This window comes from Stegostoma tigrinum, chromosome 9, assembly GCF_030684315.1.
Source record: "Stegostoma tigrinum isolate sSteTig4 chromosome 9, sSteTig4.hap1, whole genome shotgun sequence".
Classification (NCBI taxonomy): domain Eukaryota; kingdom Metazoa; phylum Chordata; class Chondrichthyes; order Orectolobiformes; family Stegostomatidae; genus Stegostoma; species Stegostoma tigrinum.
The window spans coordinates 37971289-37992421 of NC_081362.1; the positions used below are offsets into that span (position 1 = coordinate 37971289).

At 39.8% G+C, this 21133-nt stretch overlaps 1 protein-coding gene across 4 annotated transcripts in view; it reads right to left on the reverse strand.

The window, feature by feature from the left end:
• scaf8 (SR-related CTD-associated factor 8) overlaps positions 1-21133 on the reverse strand; it is a 230080-nt gene that overhangs the window by 187393 nt on the left and 21554 nt on the right. For all 4 annotated transcript variants that reach the window (XR_007248087.2, XR_007248088.2, XM_048535919.2 and 1 more), the window contains exon 2: positions 12173-12256. Coding sequence is in view for 2 of the 4 variants with exons in the window: in XM_048535919.2 (XP_048391876.1) it covers positions 12173-12256 (84 nt within the window). In the remaining 2 variants the exon portion in view is untranslated. The remainder of the gene's footprint in view (positions 1-12172; positions 12257-21133) is intronic.

Sequence of the window (21133 nt, forward strand, 5' to 3'; positions counted from 1 at the left end):
CAACAGCTCTATCAACTTTGCAAAGGCAATAAGGATGAGCAGTAACTGTTGGTTCAGTTAACACATCCCCTCCAACAAACATACAGACACACGCCCCAAGAGAATAAGAATTTGTATTAAAACAAAGGAATCCAGGTCATTTTTTAAAAAAAATGTACACTCTTCTTCCACTCTGCCATGTACACAGTTGTAGAGGCTAAGAGAAATTTCTTATTTATGACTGTACTTTTGATTGAAACATAGAATTTGTTATTGCACTCGAAGTAATTCTTTGTTAAACCCAAGTGTAGTGACTATACTGTAGCTTCATCTGACCTGTCAGTCTGGGGAAGTTTATTTTGGACAGCCAACAAACATCTGTTTCTAAATTTCTGTAGAGATGGCCAGATGCCTAGCTGAGAGAGCAAATGTGGATGCGGTGATGGTGTACAGAAGTCATGCACATCCCTCTCAACCAAGAGCCCAGTTGATATTATCTTGTCCCTCATTTCAGTACCCCCTGTAGTTATTCTTCAGCATCCAATGTTTTGATATCACTACAAAGGTTTCTGTGTAATTGTTCTACATTAACGGCGTCATTGCCCATTTTGTCACAGTAGCCATCTTAAAGAACATAAAACTTTACAATACAAAGTTATTGAGGTTCATTATGTCTTCAAATAATTTTGAATGTGTGCTTTAAAGGAAGGAAATCAGCCATTATATGCGGTTATACATATGACCCTAGATCCATAGCAATGTGCTAGACATTTAACTGCCCTCCAGAAAGGCATAGCAAGACACTCAGTTCGATGGCAATTACAGACAGACAACAAATTCCAGCCTTCCCAACAACACCCACATTTGGAAAGACAATTTCTTTGAAAGATAAGGATGCAGAAATTACTACGTCAAAGAAAAATATTCCAATAGTTCAGACGGCACTAATGTGACTTGGGAACTGGATTAGAGATTTCAAATAAAAAAACGTTGGTAATATTGAAAGACAACTTAATAAACCAAACACAAAGTCTATAATTACTTAAGCTTATTTGTTTGGATCCAAATTTTAGAATGGACAAATGACAAAGGCAAGAAAATTTTTTTTGGTGACCTATGAGGAACGACAAAACAGTTTCATTGCATGGCAAAGGTGGTAGCTTATAAACATGAACCACTGTCCTTTTATTGTTGTAGGGTAACAGATCATCACTATCTTCTCATGTGCAATATATACTGGCCTGGTCAATAATTGTCCACAGCCCAGTAATAAAGCTATCAAAAAGCCAGTTAGCACTGATTAGAGTACCACCTAGTGGTACTATTAGATAATAGAAGTTAACATTAATCTGAAACGTAATGCATTAGGTGAGTATCACATATTTGATTATTTACTTACACAATAATAACTTAATTATTTTCAGTAATTAACTTCTGCAGTTGGCTATTTTAAACCCATCATGCCAAACTTTGCATACATTGGAATAGTGCTTGCATTTGCTGTCAATATGCGAATGAAACTGGTAATTTTAGATTCCACACACCTCAGAAATCAACACATCGTGACCAGTGATTTTACACTTCATATAAGGCAACAGCCCCCAACTTCTCCCATACGCCTCCTAACTAGCAATCCCATGATGAAAGGCAATTGAGCCATTGAGAACTTCCACTCTCAAATATTAGGCAAACTCATGAGAAGTTTTTACCTGTTGCATGATATACAACTGAATTTTTAAAGGTTTATTAACTTTCTAACCATGGCTAAACACCTTCGCCAGCCACATTAACTTTACTGCAGAAAGCCAAAATTCCCCAATTTCTTTCCTGAGCATTGACAAGTGAATACATTTTACCACTGCTCAAAATTCAACATGATTTTATTTAGTATGTGTGTCTGTGCACAACCTATTGCTAGTTTTCTGCCATTACTATAATTCTTAAAGGCATTACATCTCACTTCTTCACTAAACATGTATTTTAATTTCTTTAAGACAACGTTTTATTACTGTATCTGTTTGTCATCAGGTGGATTAAGAGATTTATTCTGAAGCCCTTTACAGGAGCTTCTTCTAATCAAGTTAATTTCTATAAAAGATCCTGTATGTAACAATAAGGACGTCAATAAAGTATTTGACAAGAGCCCTCATGGTAGACTGGTTAGCAAGGTTAGATCAGACAGAATAGAAAGAGAACTAGCTATGTGGATACAGAACTGGGTTGAAGGTGGATGGTGATAGGTGGTTGCTTTTCACACTGGAGGCCTGTGCCACAAGGACAAGTGCTGGGTTCACTTACATTATTTACATAAATGATTCGGATGTGAATATACAGAGGCATGGTTAGTAAGTTTGCAGATGACACTAAAATTGGAGGTGTAATGGACAGCTAGGAGGTAACCTGAGTACAATGGGATCTTGATCAGATGGGCCAATGGGCTGAGGAGTGGCACACTGAGTTTAACTTAGACAAATGTGAGGTGCTGTGTTTTAGAAAGGCAAATCAGGGCAGAACTTATGCACTTAATGGTAAGGTCCTGAGGAGTGCTGCTAAACAGAGAGACCTAAGAGTGCAGGCTCATAATTCCTTGTAAGTGGGGTTGAAGATAGATAGGACAGTGAAGGCAGCTTTTGGTATGCTTGCCTTTAATGGTCAGTACATTGAGTATAGGAGTTGGGAGGTCACGTTGCAGTTGTACAAGACATTGGTTCGGCCACTTCGGTGTACTGCATGCAATTGTAGTCTGCCTGCTATAGGAAAGATGGCGTGAAACGTGAAAGGGTTCAGGAAAGATTTATGAGGATGTTGTGGGCTTAGAGGGTTTGAGCTATATAGCGAGGGTGAATAAGCCGGGGCTAATTTCCCTTGAGAGTTGGAGGCTGAGTGACCTTACAGAGATTTATAAAATCGTATGAGACATGGATAGGGTAAATAGCAAGGTCTTTACCCCGGGATAGGGGAGTCGAAAAGTAGTGGGCATGGGCTTAAGGTGAGGGGACAAGGATATACAAGGGATCCAAGTGGCAACTGCGTCAAGCAGAGGGTGGTGCATACATGGAATGAGCTGCCAGAGAAAGTGGTGGAGGCTGGTACGATTACAACATTTCAAAGGCATCTAGATGGGTATATGAATAGGAAGGGTTTAGAGGGATGTGTGTCAAATAGGATTAGATTTATATAGGATATCTGATCCGCATACATGAGTTGGACCGAAGGGTCTGTTTCCATGCTGAATATCCCATTAACTCTAGCAACCAGATGTGCAGAAATTAATGCAAAGGCGCTTGCAGCATAAAAGCACTCGAAGTGTGAAAAATTTAAATGAGTACTTTGTAGCAATTGAAAATCAAACTCCTATTGCCCTTCCATTGCAGAATTCACACATTTAAGTGCTGTTTATCACCTTGCAGCTTTTTTATCATAGGACTTTTGGTAAATAAAGGCATTTGCCAGCAGCAGAGGGATCCATCAGTTTTAGTTTTCAGTAGACAATTTAGCAAGTTGCAAATAAACAAACAGCGGCAATTTGAATTCACTCCAGGCTATCCTTTTTTTAAAAAAAAGTAATACTTTTGAATATCTTCTTCATGATTCGTGTTAATATTTTAGAGGTAATCTTTAGTATTGGGGAAAATTATTGCTACAAAAGCAAGGTAATGAAAATGCTGGGCTCCAGTGATTGTCAAAACAAGTTACCCACAATTATTTAGTCAGATAGAGATGGAAATATAAAATACAGGTGGTTGTACTTAACTGGAGAAAGCATAAATATGAGAAAATGAACTTAAAAGGTCAGTTTGAGGTTGGCTCAGAGAAACTATGTCAGCAGAGAGATGGGTAGTGCTTAGGCAGGCTCTCTGGTTTCAATTTCTGGATGTTTGCTGGGAGACATTTAAGCCACAGTTTGGACTCCATATATTTTGCAGCTCACCAAGAGGATGTTTGCTAAAACAAACTACTAGCTACATCTTCAATGCAAGCAGAATAAAAAAAAATCACCACTGAGTGCATGGAAGAGGGAGGTTTATTCTCAGATTTAGTCTTAAGAGGAACAGAGGTGGGAGACTGCCTGGAAATGATAATGGGACAAACCACAGTGGGCCACACATCATCATATTGCAAAAGAAAGCAAAGTAGCTTGGAAATATTGGCAAAGGAATCAGAGCATGAGTTCGAAGTCTCTGCAGTTACAAAAAAAAAGTAAATAATACTTTTATCAGAGAATAGCTGGAGCTCAAGAAGATTCTACTGAGGATGTGACCTACCCATGGTGGTTCCTACAGAAGTAGGAAGGTTGATTTGTCTCGTAACAGAAATCTCAGAGGAAATTGAAGCAAACTTGGTGCATAATACATACGATTACGAGCCATACCATCAGTTTAATAGCGCTTGGTTAAGGCATTTACACACAAATAAGTTTGTCTTGTTAAAGAAAGCATGAAACCTTGTGGCATCATTCTATTGGCTAAACTAGCATTCAGCCATCTTTTCATACATTAACAGTCCTTAGCTGGGTCACAACACATCAAAAAAAAATCTCAAGTTGGCAGTAAAGGAGGAGAGACCATTGTCTTTCATCAATGTTTTCATTAAAACAATCCCAAACAAATCCCACTCTCATGTCTTCTCACAGTCTTCATTTAGTTCTGCTTGGGAAGCATCTGGGACCTTAGTGTACATGTACATCAGTCCCTTAAGGTAGTGGGACAGGCAGATAAAATGATTTAAGGTTGCATATGTGAAACTTGCCTTTACTAGCCAAAGCATAGAGTTTAATAGCAGGGAAGTAATATTAGAACTGTATAAAACATTGATTGGGCCACAGGTAGAATAGTGCAGTGTTCTGGAATCCACATGACAGAAGGGATGTGATGGCACTGGAGAAGGTATAGAGATTTACCAGGATGTTGCCTTGGCTGAAGAGTTATAGTCATGGAGAGAGATTGGATTGACTGCGATAGTAACTGCCAATGCTGGAGAATCTGAGATAACACAGTGTGAAGCTGGATGAACACAGTAGGCCAAGCCGCATCAGAGGAGCCGGAAAGTTTGACATTTCAGGTCGAGACCACTCTTCAGAAAAAAATAAAGAAGGGTATCGACCTGAAACGTCAAACTTTCCTGCTCCTCTGATGCTGCTTGGCCTACTGTGTTCATCCAGCTTCACACCTTGTTAAATTGGGTAGACTGGGGTTGCTTGCCTTGGAGCAGGAGATCAAGAAAGAACACGATTGAAATATATAAAATTCTGAGGAGTATAAGCAAGAGTAGATGAAAAGAAAACTTTCCACTTTGTGGAGGGATCAGTGACTAGGAGACACAAATGTCAGGTAAGGGGCAGGTTTAGAGGGGATGTGAGGAAAAGACTTTTCACCCAGAGACTGATGGGAATCTGGAACACTTCGCCTGTACGGGTGGTAGATGTAGAAACCGTGAACATTCAACAAGTATTTTAGATCACCTTTTGCGATGTCAGGGCATACAAAGTTAATGGGTCAAGTGCCGGAAATGGGATTAGCATAGTTAGGTAGTTGATTTTGACAGGAGCAGACACGATGGATTGAAGGGTTTTTTCTATGGTGCAGATCTGCATAACTCTAACTCTGAGATATGGTAAATTACCTGATTATATCCCAAGAGCAAAAGTGATCACAGAGAACTCAAACAAACATGTAACACTTTTGAATATCTTCTTCATGACTCATGTTAATATTTTAGTGGTAATGTTTAGTAATGGGAAAATTATTGCTACAAAGGCAAGGAAATGAAAATACTGGGCTCCAGTGATTGCCAAATGCTTACAAATATCATCTAAACTCCATGACTATTTCCTTGCTCTATTAGCACTTGCCAAAATTCTTGTATTTTAAAGCTTTACTGATGTCAACAATACTTTCAGATTACAACCAATAGTTATATAAAGTTTAGTGTTTTTGAGATATTAATGGGATAATTTCCCATTAACTGTTATTACACAGGGTTTTGTGGAAACTGTCTTAAACTTCCTGCCCGAATAGGATTGGATGGGAAACGTTTGTAAAGGTGAGATTTCTGTAAATCTGTAAAGGGGTGAAACTTTTGTAAAGGTATGAAACTTCTGTTTTTATTGAAGTGGCCAGGTCAGTGACCCTTGTTCAAGCCAGACAATTCGGCGGCTTGTAGCCGCATTCTGTCACTTCGGCGACTTGAAATCACATCCTGTCGTTATCAGTCACTTCACAAATGATCAATGCTGTATCCTGTTCTCTTTATGTTCCAAGTAATTGTTTTATGTAAAAGCAAAATCATAATAAAAAGCAGGGAATGTCCGCTGTTTGGGGAGAATCGCTTATGAAACTCAGCGCTCTATGCCGGGTTGAGTACAGCGATCCTCCACAGCTTGTACTTGCTTAATAATAAAGGATTGTGTTTTTGTCGCCAGGTCAGTGTCTAGCTATTGCATCAAGCCCGTGAGGGTCTCCGAAAAACAAACCTAACATTTTAGCAAAGAGCTGTAGTTCAGGTTGTGGCTGGAGTTGTCGGTTGGTTTGCCTCGGTGACTGGTTTTTGTGTAAACATTTTGTTCCCCTGTGGCAAGCAAGATACAGGACAGACGAGCAAAAAAGTCGCCACCAGGATACATGAACACAAACTTGCAGCAAAACGACACATTCAACTTGTCCTTCTTTGTTAGGATGAAGAGAAAGGAGGGAAATCAGTTTAGTTGGGGGAACTTAACAGTACTAGGACAAGCAAAACAAAGTACAAGAATTTCTGGAAGCATGGTCTTCAACAAATGATGCCATAAACAAACATGTTGGAATAGACGCCATCTACATAATACTACATAGTGTATAACAACTGCATTTATATAAGCAATAACCATTCTCGATAACAGAGCTGCTACTTTCCAGTACATTTTATTTCTGCAAATGGTTTTACATACACATTTTTACAGGTTTCAGAATATTGAAGAGAATTACTTAAACAGGAGAAAAGTAGTCAAATGTTGAACATATAGGAACCAGCTCAGATGCAGTTTTGATGAAGTTATTGTAGAAAGGTGAACCAGAATCTCCAATAATTTTTGTTTTAAAATTATCCTGCTTCCAGCATTGTTTTTTTTAAGTTCCAATTAAAATGAAATGCTTAATTTGAAAAAAGCTTTTCCGGATGTGCTAAAGCTTCATGCTAAAGTCTCTCCGGCGTTCCATGACATGTCCGCCATAAACCTGGTTTTGTCAGTAGTTCTCTGCAGTTTCTGGTCAACCTTTATATACCCTTTCGTAAAGTTGTTGATATGAAGCCTGGCACAACTTTATGATCAGTATATACAGAATTAAAGAACACAGGCCTCCAGAGATATGTGTTTCACCAAGAATACCCAGGCAAGAAAATTACCTGCAGTGCCATGGAATAATTAGATTAGTTCTTTGAAATCATTCTTTGTTGCTAATGCTGCAAATTCAACATCTTATCGTCAACTAGCTTCATCTTAAGTTGAGATGAAGTTAACGCTCAGGTTCTAAAACTCTCCAAATTTATTGGGGAAAATGAGGAGATCTGCATTATTATATCAATTAACAGAGAACATTTCTGTTTGCTAAAACCGTCTTATTAATTCTTTAGTCTGCAGTCATCTTAATTGTACTACTCAATTACAAGGTTACGTGATCATTTATGAACTTTTTTTTCCTTCAGTACGAACAGTTCAAGCTCTTGATCTCAAAGGTTGGCCTTAGACCTCCAGCAGGTACTAACTAATCATGCAACCTCAAAATTACTTTACTGCAGAAGTCCCTTGATAAAAACAAGTCTCCAAACAACTCAATGGTTCTATCGAAAGACAGAGGCTTCATTATGAACCAAATGAGTTAGTCACTCCACTAATTTCAAACGAGACGAAAGCTGTACATAGTTCTCCAGATGTAGTTTCACCAGGGCCTTGCACAGTTGCTGAGAAACATGAGATGATGGGAACTGCAGATGCTAGAGAATCCAAGATAACAAAGTGTGGAGCTGGATGAACACAGCAGGCCAAGCAGCATCTTAGGAGCACAAAAGCTGGCGTTTCAGGCATAGCCCCTTCATCAGAGAGGGGGATGGGGAGAGGGTTCTGAAACAAATAGCGGGGGGGAGAGAGGCGGACCAAAGATGGATAGAGAAGATAGGTGGAGAGGAGAGCATAGGTGGGCAGGTAGGGAGGGGATAGGTCAGTCCGGGGAGGACAGACAGGTCAAGGGGGCGGGATGAGGTTAGTAGGTAGGAAATGGAGGTGCGGTTTGAGGTGGGAGGAGATCGGTGAGAGGGAGAACAGGTTAGGGAGGCGGGGATGAGCTGGGCTGGTTTTGAGATGCGGTGGGGGAGGACAGATTTTGAAGCTTGTGAAGTCCACATTGATACCATTGGGCTGCAGGGTTCCCAAGCGGAATATGAGTGTTGCTGGCAATGTAGTATATTGCATCCACTGTACCCGCTGTGGCTTCCTCTACATTGGGGAAACCAAGCGGAGGCTTGGGGACTGCTTTGCAGAACACCACCACTCAGTTCGCAATAAACAACTGTACCATTTTAACTACCCCTCCCATTCCTTAGACGACATGTCCATCGTGCGTCTCCTGCAGTGCCACAATGGTGCCACCCGAAGGTTACAGTCACAGCAACTCCTATTCAGCTTGGGAACCCTGCAGTCCAATGGTAACTACGTGGACTTCACAAGCTTCAAAATCTCCCCTCCCCCAACTGCATCCCAAAACCAGCCCAGCTCGTCCCCTCCCCCGGCTGCATCCCAAAACCAGCCCAGCTCGTCCCCTCCCCCCACTGCATCCCAAAACCAGCCCAGCTCATCCCTGCCTCCCTAACTTGTTCTTCCTTTCACCTGTCCCCTCCTCCCACCTCAAGCCACACCTCCATTTCCTATCTACTAACCTCATCCTGCCCCCTTGAACTGTCCATCCTCCCCGGACTGACCTATCCCCTCCCTACCTGCCCACCTATACTCTCCTCTCCATCTATCTTCTCCTCTATCCATCTTCGGTCTGCTTCCCCCCCTCTCCCTAGTTATTTCAGAACCCTCTCCGAAGGAGGATCTAGGCCCGAAATGTCAGCTTTTGAGCTCCTAAGATGCTGTTTGGTCTGCTGTATTCATCCAGCTCCACACTTTGTTATCTTATGCAGAGAAACATCCCTACTTTTATGATCTAATATCCTTCCAATAAATGCCAACATTCCTCTGGCCTTTGTAACTGCATACTAACTTTGTGTGATTCAGGTACCAGGACACAGAAATCGCTCTATCATCAAGTTAAAGTCATATCAGAGTCATAAAGGTCTGCAGCACAAAGGCTCATTATGTCCACTCCAGTCAAAACCACAATAAAGCAATTCTGATCCCACTTTCCACCAGTTAGGCCATAGCCTTGCATGCCTTGGCGTCGCAGGCACTCACCAGAATATTTATCAAATCTTGAGGATTTTTGCCTCTACAAGTCTGGGTGAAAAAATTCTCTTCACATCTATTGTTTTTCTAACCATCCTACCAGAGTGAAAAAGTTCATATTTTACCACATCATGTTTAATCTTCCAATCTTTTGCCTACTTAGTTAACCAATCTATTTTTCTTGTAAGCGCTTTACCTCATTACGGGAAATTACCTGTTTCTTAAATCAAAATCACCAATGTGCTGTTAATGGCTGGCTGAGCCAGCGACACCCAGATGATATGAACGAGTGTTAAAATAAAAACCTGAGCACTGTCTATCCATGAGACTCCACTAGCTACAGATTGCCAACTCAAAAACAATATCGTCAGCTAGTCAATCATTTATGCACCCACACCCCCAACCCAAAATGTTCCCTTATTTTGAATAGTGACCTTTGATATAGCACCTTATCAAAGGCTCCATGAAAACTTAATTAGAATACATCTAGAGGTGACATGGTGGTTCAGTGGTTAGCACTGATGTCTTACAGCGCCAGGACCCAGGCTTGATTCATCCGGGCAACTGTCTGTCTGGAGTTTGCACATTCTGTCCCTGACTGTGTGGGTTTCTGCCAGGTATTCCAGTTTCCTCACACAGTCCAAAGATGTGCAGACTAGGTGGACTGGCCATGCTAAATTGTCCAATGTGTTCAGGAATGTCTAGATTAGGCAGATTACAGGGAAAGGATAGGGTGATGGATCTGGGTGGGATGCTCTGAAGGTCAGTGAGGACTTGATGGGCCAAAGGGGCTGTTTCTACACAGCAGTGATTCCATGATTCTAGAGATTCGTATTCATTCACCGTTCTGGTTACGTACAAAGAACTCAAATTAAACAACCTCAGTTTCCCAAAATCATCGCTGACTCTTCATGATTTAATGCGGATTTTCTAACTGTGCTGTTACAACTTCACTAATAATTTTTTAAGCAGTTTCCTTGTCATAGATGCTAAACCAACTGGCCTATAATTTCCTGCTTTTTATATCTATTCTCCATTGAATAAAGGTCTTAGATTTATTATATTACACCTACTGGAATCCTTCCACAATATAATAACTTTTTCAAGTTTGTAGCCCCTAATGCTTCTACCTCTGAAGTCACTTGTCTTAAGGCCCTGGGAATATGGCCAGACTTACCAGTCTTTATGTTAAATAGCTTTCTCTGTACCTTTTCCCAGGTAATAGTGATTTTTTTTTGCCCTCAAGTTCCTCAATCCCTTTCACTTTTCGATTTTCAAGCATTTGTAAGTTCTTTTTTTAAAATCTTCTAATGTAAAGACATATAAGATAACAGTTGCCAATTCCTTCTATTTCATTGCCAGTTCCCAAAATAAGACCAACAAACTCTTAAAATTATTTTTTTATTTGAATACTTACAGGAAGACACATTTGTAGCCAACATTCTCTTATGCACTAATTTCTCTTTCTTCTAGTCTTTCCTTAAGTGGGCGGAGGGGGAAACTTGTTAAAATCTATTCACTCTTCACATATTTGGGCTTTTCTTCCGCCTCCCCCAATTGATATTATCCTTAGCGTCCTTATTCAGTCACAGGTGACGTGACCTTCTGAGACAAATTTCTTTCACACTGGGATAAATTATTGCTGTGAGTTAGCACATATTTTATTCAAAGCTTTCTACTGCACCTCTAAAGATATAACCTTATTTTTCCCTTCATTTTATATAGCTGCTTTCATGTCCAAATTATTACTTTTCATAGCCATCACTGCTACTCTGATTTTTCAATAATGAGAAAGTTGCGTTCTTGGGCTATTTTGCAACAGTATCTCATTCAAAACTTAAACTCATACTATTCCTCATCAACGAGGCAAAATTCAGACTCCAAAGTAAAAAAGCACTAAACTTGACAACTTCAAAGTATTTAGTTATAAGAATGGGAACAGCTTTGTAAAAGTAAAAATTGTGGGTTGTCACTACATCACCTACAGGTGTCAGCAGTTTAAAGTGCATTACGAAAATTTGAAATTTGACCACATAACTGTGCGTAAGACAACATCCAATTTGTTTTTTACATTTATTAGTCCCTACCATTCAGTTCAAAGCCTGTGAGCCACATGTAAAGTTAAATCATGATTCCTATTTATTTGCACATTTCACAACCAGGAATACTCATGGATGAATCCTCTAAGTCATGGGTCAAGAATGGCCCCTTCCAAACAGAACCATAGTTTTTCCCCAAACCACAAGGTCACCAGAATAATAAATAGGGCAAAACAGCAAGCAAAAGTTAAAGCCTGGAGGTATCTTGTGGTGCAGTAGTAGCATCTTACCTCTGAGCCAAGAGGCTTGGGTTCAAGACCCACCTGCTCCAGAGGTGTGTAATAACATTTCTCAACAGGTTATTTAGAAAATATCAAAGTAAAACTATTTCACAGACTTTACAACCCCGATTCATTGAACTCAGAATTCATAGATATCACCAAAATAATGCTGAACATCACCGTTCTGAAGAAACAAGTCTTGATAGGACAAATTTACGACAGTTGGAAGTAAAGTATGGTGGGAATGTAATCAATAGTGGTGACTTTGCAAAGTCAGAAAATCAGCAAAATTAAAAACATAACTGCACATTTATGACAGTTAATGCACGACTACAGTTAACTACTAACTAAGCAGAAGGTGTGAACATATTATGCTGCAATATATAATTCAGAAACATTTCATTCAAAGATTGCTGTAAAACAGGTGCAGCAGACAAATCCATTTTAAAATTTACCTTAATAGACTTGATAGCCGCTTTTGTCACCTGGTTCATTTTAGCCCTGGAAATGGGTGGTTTATACTCATTCAATGAGTACAACTAAAACAGAAAAAGAGAAGGTTTGAGAATCAGGAAACAAAAAAAAATCCTTCATCATAAAATTTAAGTGGCTCATTATCCTTGGTGTTTGTGCACATGTGTTTATGTCAGTACAGCATGGCTGCCTGGCTGTCAATTAAATTACAACCAGTGAATCAATCATAACTTCTCTTCCTACTCCTGCACCATTACCTTCGTTATCCTTGGCCAACTCCTATTTTGCAAATATACACCAATCCTCAGAGAGATAATCCAAATGCCTAGCATTATATTTCATACGTACGTTGACAACACATAATTCTACCTCATCAATACCTAGTTTAATACCTTCACTGTTTTCAAATTATCAGACTTTTTCCTTGATAATCTAATTAGCGATGAAGAGGAATTTCCTCCAAATAAATACCAAGACAACCAAAGTCATCATTTTCAATTCCAAAGATAACAGATTTCATCTCTCTTCCTGGCAAATCTGCAATTAAGTCAATCCACTTGCAGTCTTGGCATCACATCTGAACCCAAGATTAGATTCCAAACCCATACTCAAGCCTTCACTTAGGCTGCCTATTTCCACTTATGAAGCATCACTGTTCATCCTGCTAAAATCTCAATCATTCTTCCGTTATCCTTAGACTGGACCAGACCACTGCACTCTTTGCTAACATTTTCCATTTTAAAGTTTTGGAGTAGATCTGTAGCTCGGGTTGTGGGTGTTGAGGTTTGTTGGCTCGCCGAGCTGGTTTGTTGTTCCGCAGACGTTTCGTTACCATGCTTGGTAATGACCTCAGTGCAGCCTCTGATGAAGCCTCGGTGTGTTTTCCCGCCTGGTTTTTAAACTCTGGGGTCCATTACAATGGATTGCCTCACTTCCTGGTTTCCTCCGTAGTGGAATGTATATGGGACTGAGTTCAATGTGTTTATTACTAGCATGCTTCATGGAGTGCCATGCTTCCAGGAATTCCCATGCTTGTCTCCGCGTAGCCTGTCCCAGGATCTTGGTGTTGTCCCAGGCGAAGTTGTGGTTCTCCTTGTCCATGTGGATTGAGATGAAGCATACTATTAATAAACATATTGAACTCGGCCCCATGTATATTCCACCACGGAGGAAACCCGGAAGTGAGGTAATCCATCGCAACGGACACCAGAATTTAAAAACCAGGTGGGAAAATACACCGACGCTTCATCAATGGCGGCACTGAGGACGTTACCAAGCACGGTAACGAAACGTCTGCAAAACAACAAACCAGCTCGGCGAGCAAACCAACATCAACATCTTCTATTTGCTTTCCATAAAACTGAAATTTTCCAAAACTCCACTGCCCATGCCTTAACTTGCAGCAAGTTCTAGTACCCTATTATACATTTATATTGGCTCCTGTTCATGCAAAACATTGATTTTAAAGCTAAAACAGAAATTGCTGGAAAATTGCTTGTAATCTTGTCTGGCCCTACTGCATTCCAAGGTATGTATGCCCCTGTAATTCTGGCCTCTTGAGTACTCTCAATTTTTGTGGCTTCACCACTGGTGGCCATGGTTTCAGTTTTTGATCATTTGATTCAACATCTCGTCTCATATTTAGTTTAATAATGCTCTTTAGAAGCACCTTGGGAAGCTGCATTACATTAAAAGAGACTTCACAGAATTGCTGGATAAGAAATAATAAGAATAAATCAATTAAGTAATTTGCAATGAATGAGGATTATTATTTTGTATGTCAGTGCCCCATAATAGATTCCAGGTTGTTAGGGTCAGCAGGTTGGAGGAGTGGGGAGGTGGGTGTAAGGGATCAAGGGAAGTGTAGTTTTGGATGGTATGTGGTAGTTTGGGCACCAGTTTAACAGTTACACTAGGTTTAAGATAACTACTAGGCAACTACTAATTTTGAGAAGTGGAACCATACAAATTCTCTGCTTTTAATGAATTTGAGAGATTCAGATGCAGGGAAATTATCCACTGGAATCTTAATTTCCCAGGCAATTGACATGGAGTCCATACTTGGAATTCCAAAGTATAATAACTCCAGTCTGTGCTGTTCCAATGATTACCTGAGTAACTGAGTACATGGGCCAAAATCTCTTCCAAATGATTAATTGTCATGAAAATGAAGACTAACAATCAACTTTTATAACTAAAATGAACACCTTAGGAGTCTTTCATAGCTTGTTTATTTTTCTAAAACTATTCACAGCATTACAGAGGTGTTAGAATGTTGTGTCTCCAACTTGTAGGTACAGCACGCTTCATTGAATGGTGAGATAGCTTCATGCACAGATTATTGTGCATATACTGATCCAGATATTGTGGGACATTGCTTGATGTCACTGATTTTGCGTCATTGGCTGGTGATGTTGATTATGTTGTTTTGTTCAGTGGTGTTGCTGCTGTCAACAATCTCTTCCAGCTCAGGTGTAGGTCGCATCTGGGCTCTGTTCCTTCTCATTTGCTTACCAGTTTCAGTCTCAATGGTGCACCATTTTTAGTGGGTTCCCGATTTTCTTGACTAGCTCCTGCAAATGTATACAATGTCCTTTCGATAGCTTAGGCAAGCATTTAGCACGTCCGTTGATGTGCTGACCTGTATCTGAGAGACATGGTCTTACTTTCTGCTGGTCACTTGGAGCAAGCAACTTGTTAGCAGAGATAGTAGGAACTGCAGAGGCTAGAGAATCTGAGATAACATGGTGTAGAGCCGGATGAACACAACAGGCCAAGCAGCATTAGAGGAGTAGGGAAGCTGACGTTTTGGGTCTAGACCCTTCTTCATTAAAAGGGTCAAGACCCAAAACATCAGCTTTCCTGTTCCTCTGATGCTGCTTGGCCTGCTGTGCTCATCCAGCTCTACATAGTGTTACCTTGTTAGCAGAATTGTCTTATACATTCTACTGTTTATGCATCACAGGTGATTTCATATCAACCTTGACAGATTTGGATCAAATTGATGAGAAGGTGACGGTTGTGGTTCTCTTGTATAGTATCAGCAGGATGATACTCTATGGTAAGGTAAGGTAAGGTTTCAGTGCCCCCTCTCCTCTGGTCATGCAAACAAACTCTATTTCATTATGTATCAAGAGACAGTAAAACAAAAGAATATAAAAAGGTTCTTGAGTACATTTGTGGAACCAACCAAACACAGCAAAAGAATATAAACAATGAATCTGTTCATTAACCCATAGTTAGATTACAGTGCGCATTTCTGAATACCACCATTATAGGAAATCTATAAAAATAGAGAAGATCTAAATAGTCAGAACTTGAGTACGGTTGAAAAAAAATGACAATTTGTTCAAGTTTTTCATTTTGCATCATTCGGACATTTCACAAGAATACCATCTCAAGGGAAAACCAAAATTTGTACTGCTTGACAGTCCTGATTGGCTGAGGTGTTGCCACAGAGCAAGCATTATACCTTGCTTACTGTTGATACACAGGTTTTGTTTAAATTTCAAAACAGTCTGCTTCACAGGTTGGTTAACGCATTGCCTTGGTAAAGACTATTTTGTGTAGTTGAAACAGGTGCAGTGTGTGTGTACATTATGTGTCTGCAAAGAACAAAACCCCATGCTTGAACATCTGTAGCTTATAGGACACAGAGGTGCACTACACTAAATAGCCCAACACAGCGTCATTCCACTTACACTTAGAATTGTAAAGCAGATGTTGTCAAATTGCAGAATCACAAAATTTTAGACATCACTGCAAATGTTGAAAGCATGGGCAGATTGGGTACAGTCTAAACTTGGCTCGTTGCTAATACCCAAAAGGACACACTGTTTATTTCAATTTGCCGATCTTTGTCATGTAGAGACTACACATTTGGCATCACAGCACCGATGGAATTCATTCATCCATTTCTCATTCGTATGATCTGCAGAATATTTTTTAGGCTTCACAGCACCATCCTGTTAGTGGCAAAGGCCACTCATGTCATGACTGCACCGTGGCACTGGGGAACAGCGAGCTTCAATTATTGCTCAAACTTTTATGATACCTTACCTGAAAAAAACTGGGCATTTCAGGACCAAGAGTGGCTGCCTTAGGCCCTAACATGAGTTTATGCAATATGCAGTGAGAAGTTATTTGACCATGACGGTCACTATCCCATAGGATGACTTTGACGCATCAGACTTGCATGGTAAACAAATGGTTTCAGCCCTATCTACGAGCTTGCACGTAAAGCCAACCTTACGAATCACGGAACTGCAGAAATCCAAATAAGTATTACAACTAGTGAAGGTAGGCTTATGGTAGATAGTGCTGGGAAACCCTTGGTCAATTTCTCAACTAGGACACCAAGGGGCTCATTCACTTGTTTTATTTCAAATGTGATTTTAAGAGTAAATTCAGTCAATTAACGCATGAAATTCTTACATGCAGTTAAATACAGAAAATGTATCATCTGCATATTGAAAATATGCAAAGAGTGGGAAGCTAGGTGTCATTCCAAAGATGTGATCCCAATAAAGATACTTGTGAAAGCTGAGTCTGGTGGGGATCCCATGGCAACACCATCTAATTGGGCATAGAGTGCATTTGCCAAACATTCAGCAACAAACTCTCATGCAATATAAATGTCCGTTTTCCCCATGAATTGATATTTTTGTGAAATGTACCAAAGAATGCAAGACAATAAAAGCGCTTCAAAGAAATGTGTCTCTTTCCAGAAACACTGAAAAGATATGGCTCAAGTTCATCAATATGTCATGCGATTTGTTGCTATACTTACTTAAATCTTATTTCCAATTGGACCCTCACTGAACAATTAAATGAGTGAATCGGTTAAGATAAATTCCGTTTTACAAACTTTAGTCACGCTCAGCAGCCAAAACGAAGAGAAAAGCTGCAACACTCAGTCATTGAAAGCAGCTATATTTCACCATCCAATTTACATTATTAAAATGTTTAATTTATTTTCTTTGATATTTTAACTACTGTTTAAACAAATACACATCATTATGACTGGCTTCATTCGCCAATCAACTTCACTTTCCTCAATCAGAGCAAAGTACAATATTTATAAAAGCAGCTGATGGATGAACATGGCCACATCAGAAATTTACTGCCCTAAGACTCCAATTTTTATTCCCAAGATGGGTGCACAGAATTGGGAAATTTTTCAAATAAACAAACTCTAACATATTAAATATCTCCATGCAGCCAGATTTTCCTTCCTATGGGGCAGGTACAAGCTGGAGATCCCCCAAAAACAGTTCACAGACAACTACAGTAGCTCAGTGCCATGGCAAGTAGGTAAAATGAGCTGCCTTTGTATGAAAGCATGTTCATCCACTTCCCATGACCCCTCATGTCTACCACATAAAGCTGCGTCCTTCAAACTACCCCGATGGTGCTTCGTGTCTTCCATGCCAACCTCTTCCCTTCTACCCACCAATATGGCCCTTTAAAGCCCCTATATTAACTGTTCCAACTCACGTCAACATGTGACACATGGCCAACACACCACTCTTTGCTCTTATACCTTTCAAACCAACTCACCCAGTATCCACAATAGGCAAAACAAGAAGTTGACTTTATTTCATTTAGCATTCCAATTGTAATCTACTATTAGATTTCAATACATCAAAACACTAACTGATAAAAAAAGCATTCACTTAATCCCTTAGAAAACAAATATTTACATTCATAACTTCGTATTAAAAGCAGCTAATCCCTTAAGGTCTCGGAGACGTCAGTGATCTGTGAAGTTACAATCACTCACCTATGATAATGGTAAGACTGTGGAAATAGTCAAGCAATAGTCAATAAATAATAGCACTCAGGCTTATGCCAGCAAACAACCAAGGTTTAAAGTTTTCTTTTTCAATGCCCAGGCATGACCTGCCGGAGCTTCAAATAATTCCACAGATCCACAGACTTTGCCCACCTTTCACTCTCCTGTGTCTTAAGCGCTGATGTGAATAAGTCATACACTGTAAGAAGCAGACCTTACTCCAGTGAAAATGGAATGTGTGTAAATTCAACACAGCATTCAAATGCTCTGTTGTTTTTTGTGAACACATGCATGCCCACACAATGAAAATGGGGTGTGTCAGAGATCAGAGCAGGGCATTCAGATCTAGGCCAATGTACTCAACTACCACAAGCCGTAGCTGAAATAATAACTTTAAGATGTGTTTGAAGATAAGCTAGATAGGTACACATGGAAGGAAAGAACAGAAAGGTACACTGATGATGTTACATCACGATGAGCTGAGGGAGAATCCTATGACGTGTAAACACCCACGTGGACCTACAGAACTAAACACCTTATTCCTGTGCAGTAAATATATTGAAATACAATGTAATAATAAAGCAGACCTGCTGGAAACTTTATTTAATCTCTTTTTTACTTGAATTGCTCAATGCCTTAAATGTCTACATCACTATTTTGCTGACACAAATAGTTAACTACCATTTGATGAGCAACAAGTAAATTTATGTGGGCACAACAAGCTGGTGACTATATTTGGAGAATACAAATTAAATAAGACATTGCAGTTTTGAAAAAATTCACAACTACTACACAATTTACAGGTAACTATTCAATGGCCATCATGGGTTATTATTTCATTAAACTTTAAAACAATCATAATTTTGTCTTTTAACTGGAGTACTTGCATTTCAACTTAATAAAAACCATCTTATTTCATTTACTGACTGAACGCTTTAAAATAAAGTAGAACAAAAATCAATTCCAATTAGTTTGAAATTATATATCAATGATTTCATGAATCCTACTTGAAACTTCAAAGCATATAGTTCAGCAACTTGTTGCGTACTTGGAATATTGTAAATTAAGGGATATTACTATGCTGCTCTGCACCACAAAGTATACGACCCCAAAATTCCAATACCAATTCACTCTGCAGCATTATTGGATTTTCAAAAATTTGTATATGGGGTACTGGTATCACTCATTCAGATCTTAGGGCTTCATGGATGGCATTTATTCCCCATATATGGGAAAATGGTGGAGTGAGCTCCGTTTTTGAATTGCTTCAGCTCTTAGGGTTGCTACTATGAAAGGCGTTTGACTCAAGGACAGTGATGGAGCAGCAATATAATAACAAGTCAGGATGTTGAGAGATGAGATGGGGAACTTATAGGTGGTGATTTTCCCCACGTTCTTCTGAAGAGGTCACAGATTTTAAAGGTGCTCTAAAAGGGTGCTTGTTGAATTATGCCAGTTCATCTTGTAAATGGTGAACAAGGTCACGACAGACCGTTGGCAGTGAAGGAATGTTCAAGGTGGTAGATGGGGTGCCAATCACACAGGCTGCTTTTGTCCTGAATGGTGTCAAGCTTGAGTATTTTTGTAGTTGAACACAGCCAAACAAGTAGAGAATGTCAGAGGTTAGGAATTTCGTGCTAAGTAGCTTACCACAAAGATCCTCGGTGATTGTCCATCATATACAAGACACAAGTTAGAAGATGTAATTGTATGGGATGTAAAGGATTAACATGTTGACTGGTGCTTCAGTACCACCCAAAGTTCTAACTTTGGAGCGGCACAGTGCTCAGCAGTTACCACTGCTGCCTCACAGCGCCAGGGATCCGGGTTTGATTCCACCCTCGGGCGACTGTCTGTGTGGAGTCTGCACATTCTCCCAGTGTCTGAGTGGGTTTCGTCCAGATGCTCTGGTTTCCTCCCACAGTCCAAAGATGTGCAGATTAGGTGGATTGTCCATGTTAAATTGCCCAGAGTGTTCAAGGATGTGTAGATTAGGTGGGTTATAGGGGGATGGGTCTGGGTAGGATGCTCCGAGGGTCGGTGTAGGGATTCTATGATACTATGTGCCTTGTATATAATGCACAAGCATTGGAGATTCAGGCGGCGTGCTACTTACAACACAATTCCAAGCCTTTGACTTACGCATGTTGCCACAGTATTTATATGGCTGATCCAGTTCAGTTTCTGGTCAATGGTAACCACCAGGATATTGGGACTGATGCTTTCAACAATGGTAATGATACTTAACATAAATAGACAATGGTCGAACACTCTCTTGCTTGAAATGGTCATTGCCTGGCAGCTGCACGGTGCAAATGTTACTTGCTACTTGTTAACTGTCCTAATTTTGGTCCAAGCCCTTTGATATTGATGATTTGGATTCTCTATGGTTGGGCAGCACTGTTTTTGACAATGTAATTTCCAATGCCTAGATCAATACTGGGTGGCCCATACAGTTTAATTCTTTTGTCACATAGTTCACAACTGAACGACCTCCGGGCCAGATCAGAAACAGTTAAGAATCATCTATGTGTCTTTGGGTGTGGAGTCACACGTCAGTCAGACATGGAAAGGATGACAGATATCTAAAAGAACTGGCTAAGGAATGTGTGAACAAGTTTTAAATCTCACAAGGGACGCAAAATCCTTTTTTTGATCACCTGCTTGCTCAACATGCATTTATGGGGCTTAATGAGAATACTCATGGTTCAGCATTCCCTGCACCGCTTCTATCTGAAGAATAATGTCATGACCGTTGGAGCAAATTAAGCAAACAATGAACCTAACTCCAATAAAAACCAAATGAACTGTGGACGCTGTAAAGCAAAACAAAGTTGCTGGGAAAGCTCAGCAGGTCTGGCAGCATCTGTGAAGGAAAAAACAGCGTTAACATTTTGGGTCCAGTGACCCTTCTTCAAATCTAACTCCAACATGAGTTCTCACCTCAGCAATGTTAAGTTTCACCATGGCAAAGATAAAGAAGGAAAAATAAACATCAGAAATCTGGGCAAGTAGAAGAGAATCTGTGCTTAATTTTTCCTACATGTTATTTGTCTTCTATTTCTTTTGATTGTTAAACATCTTCCAGTCTTCAAATGCAAGACAAGCAAATGCATTTTGCTGTAGAATAACTCAGCAAGTACTTCAT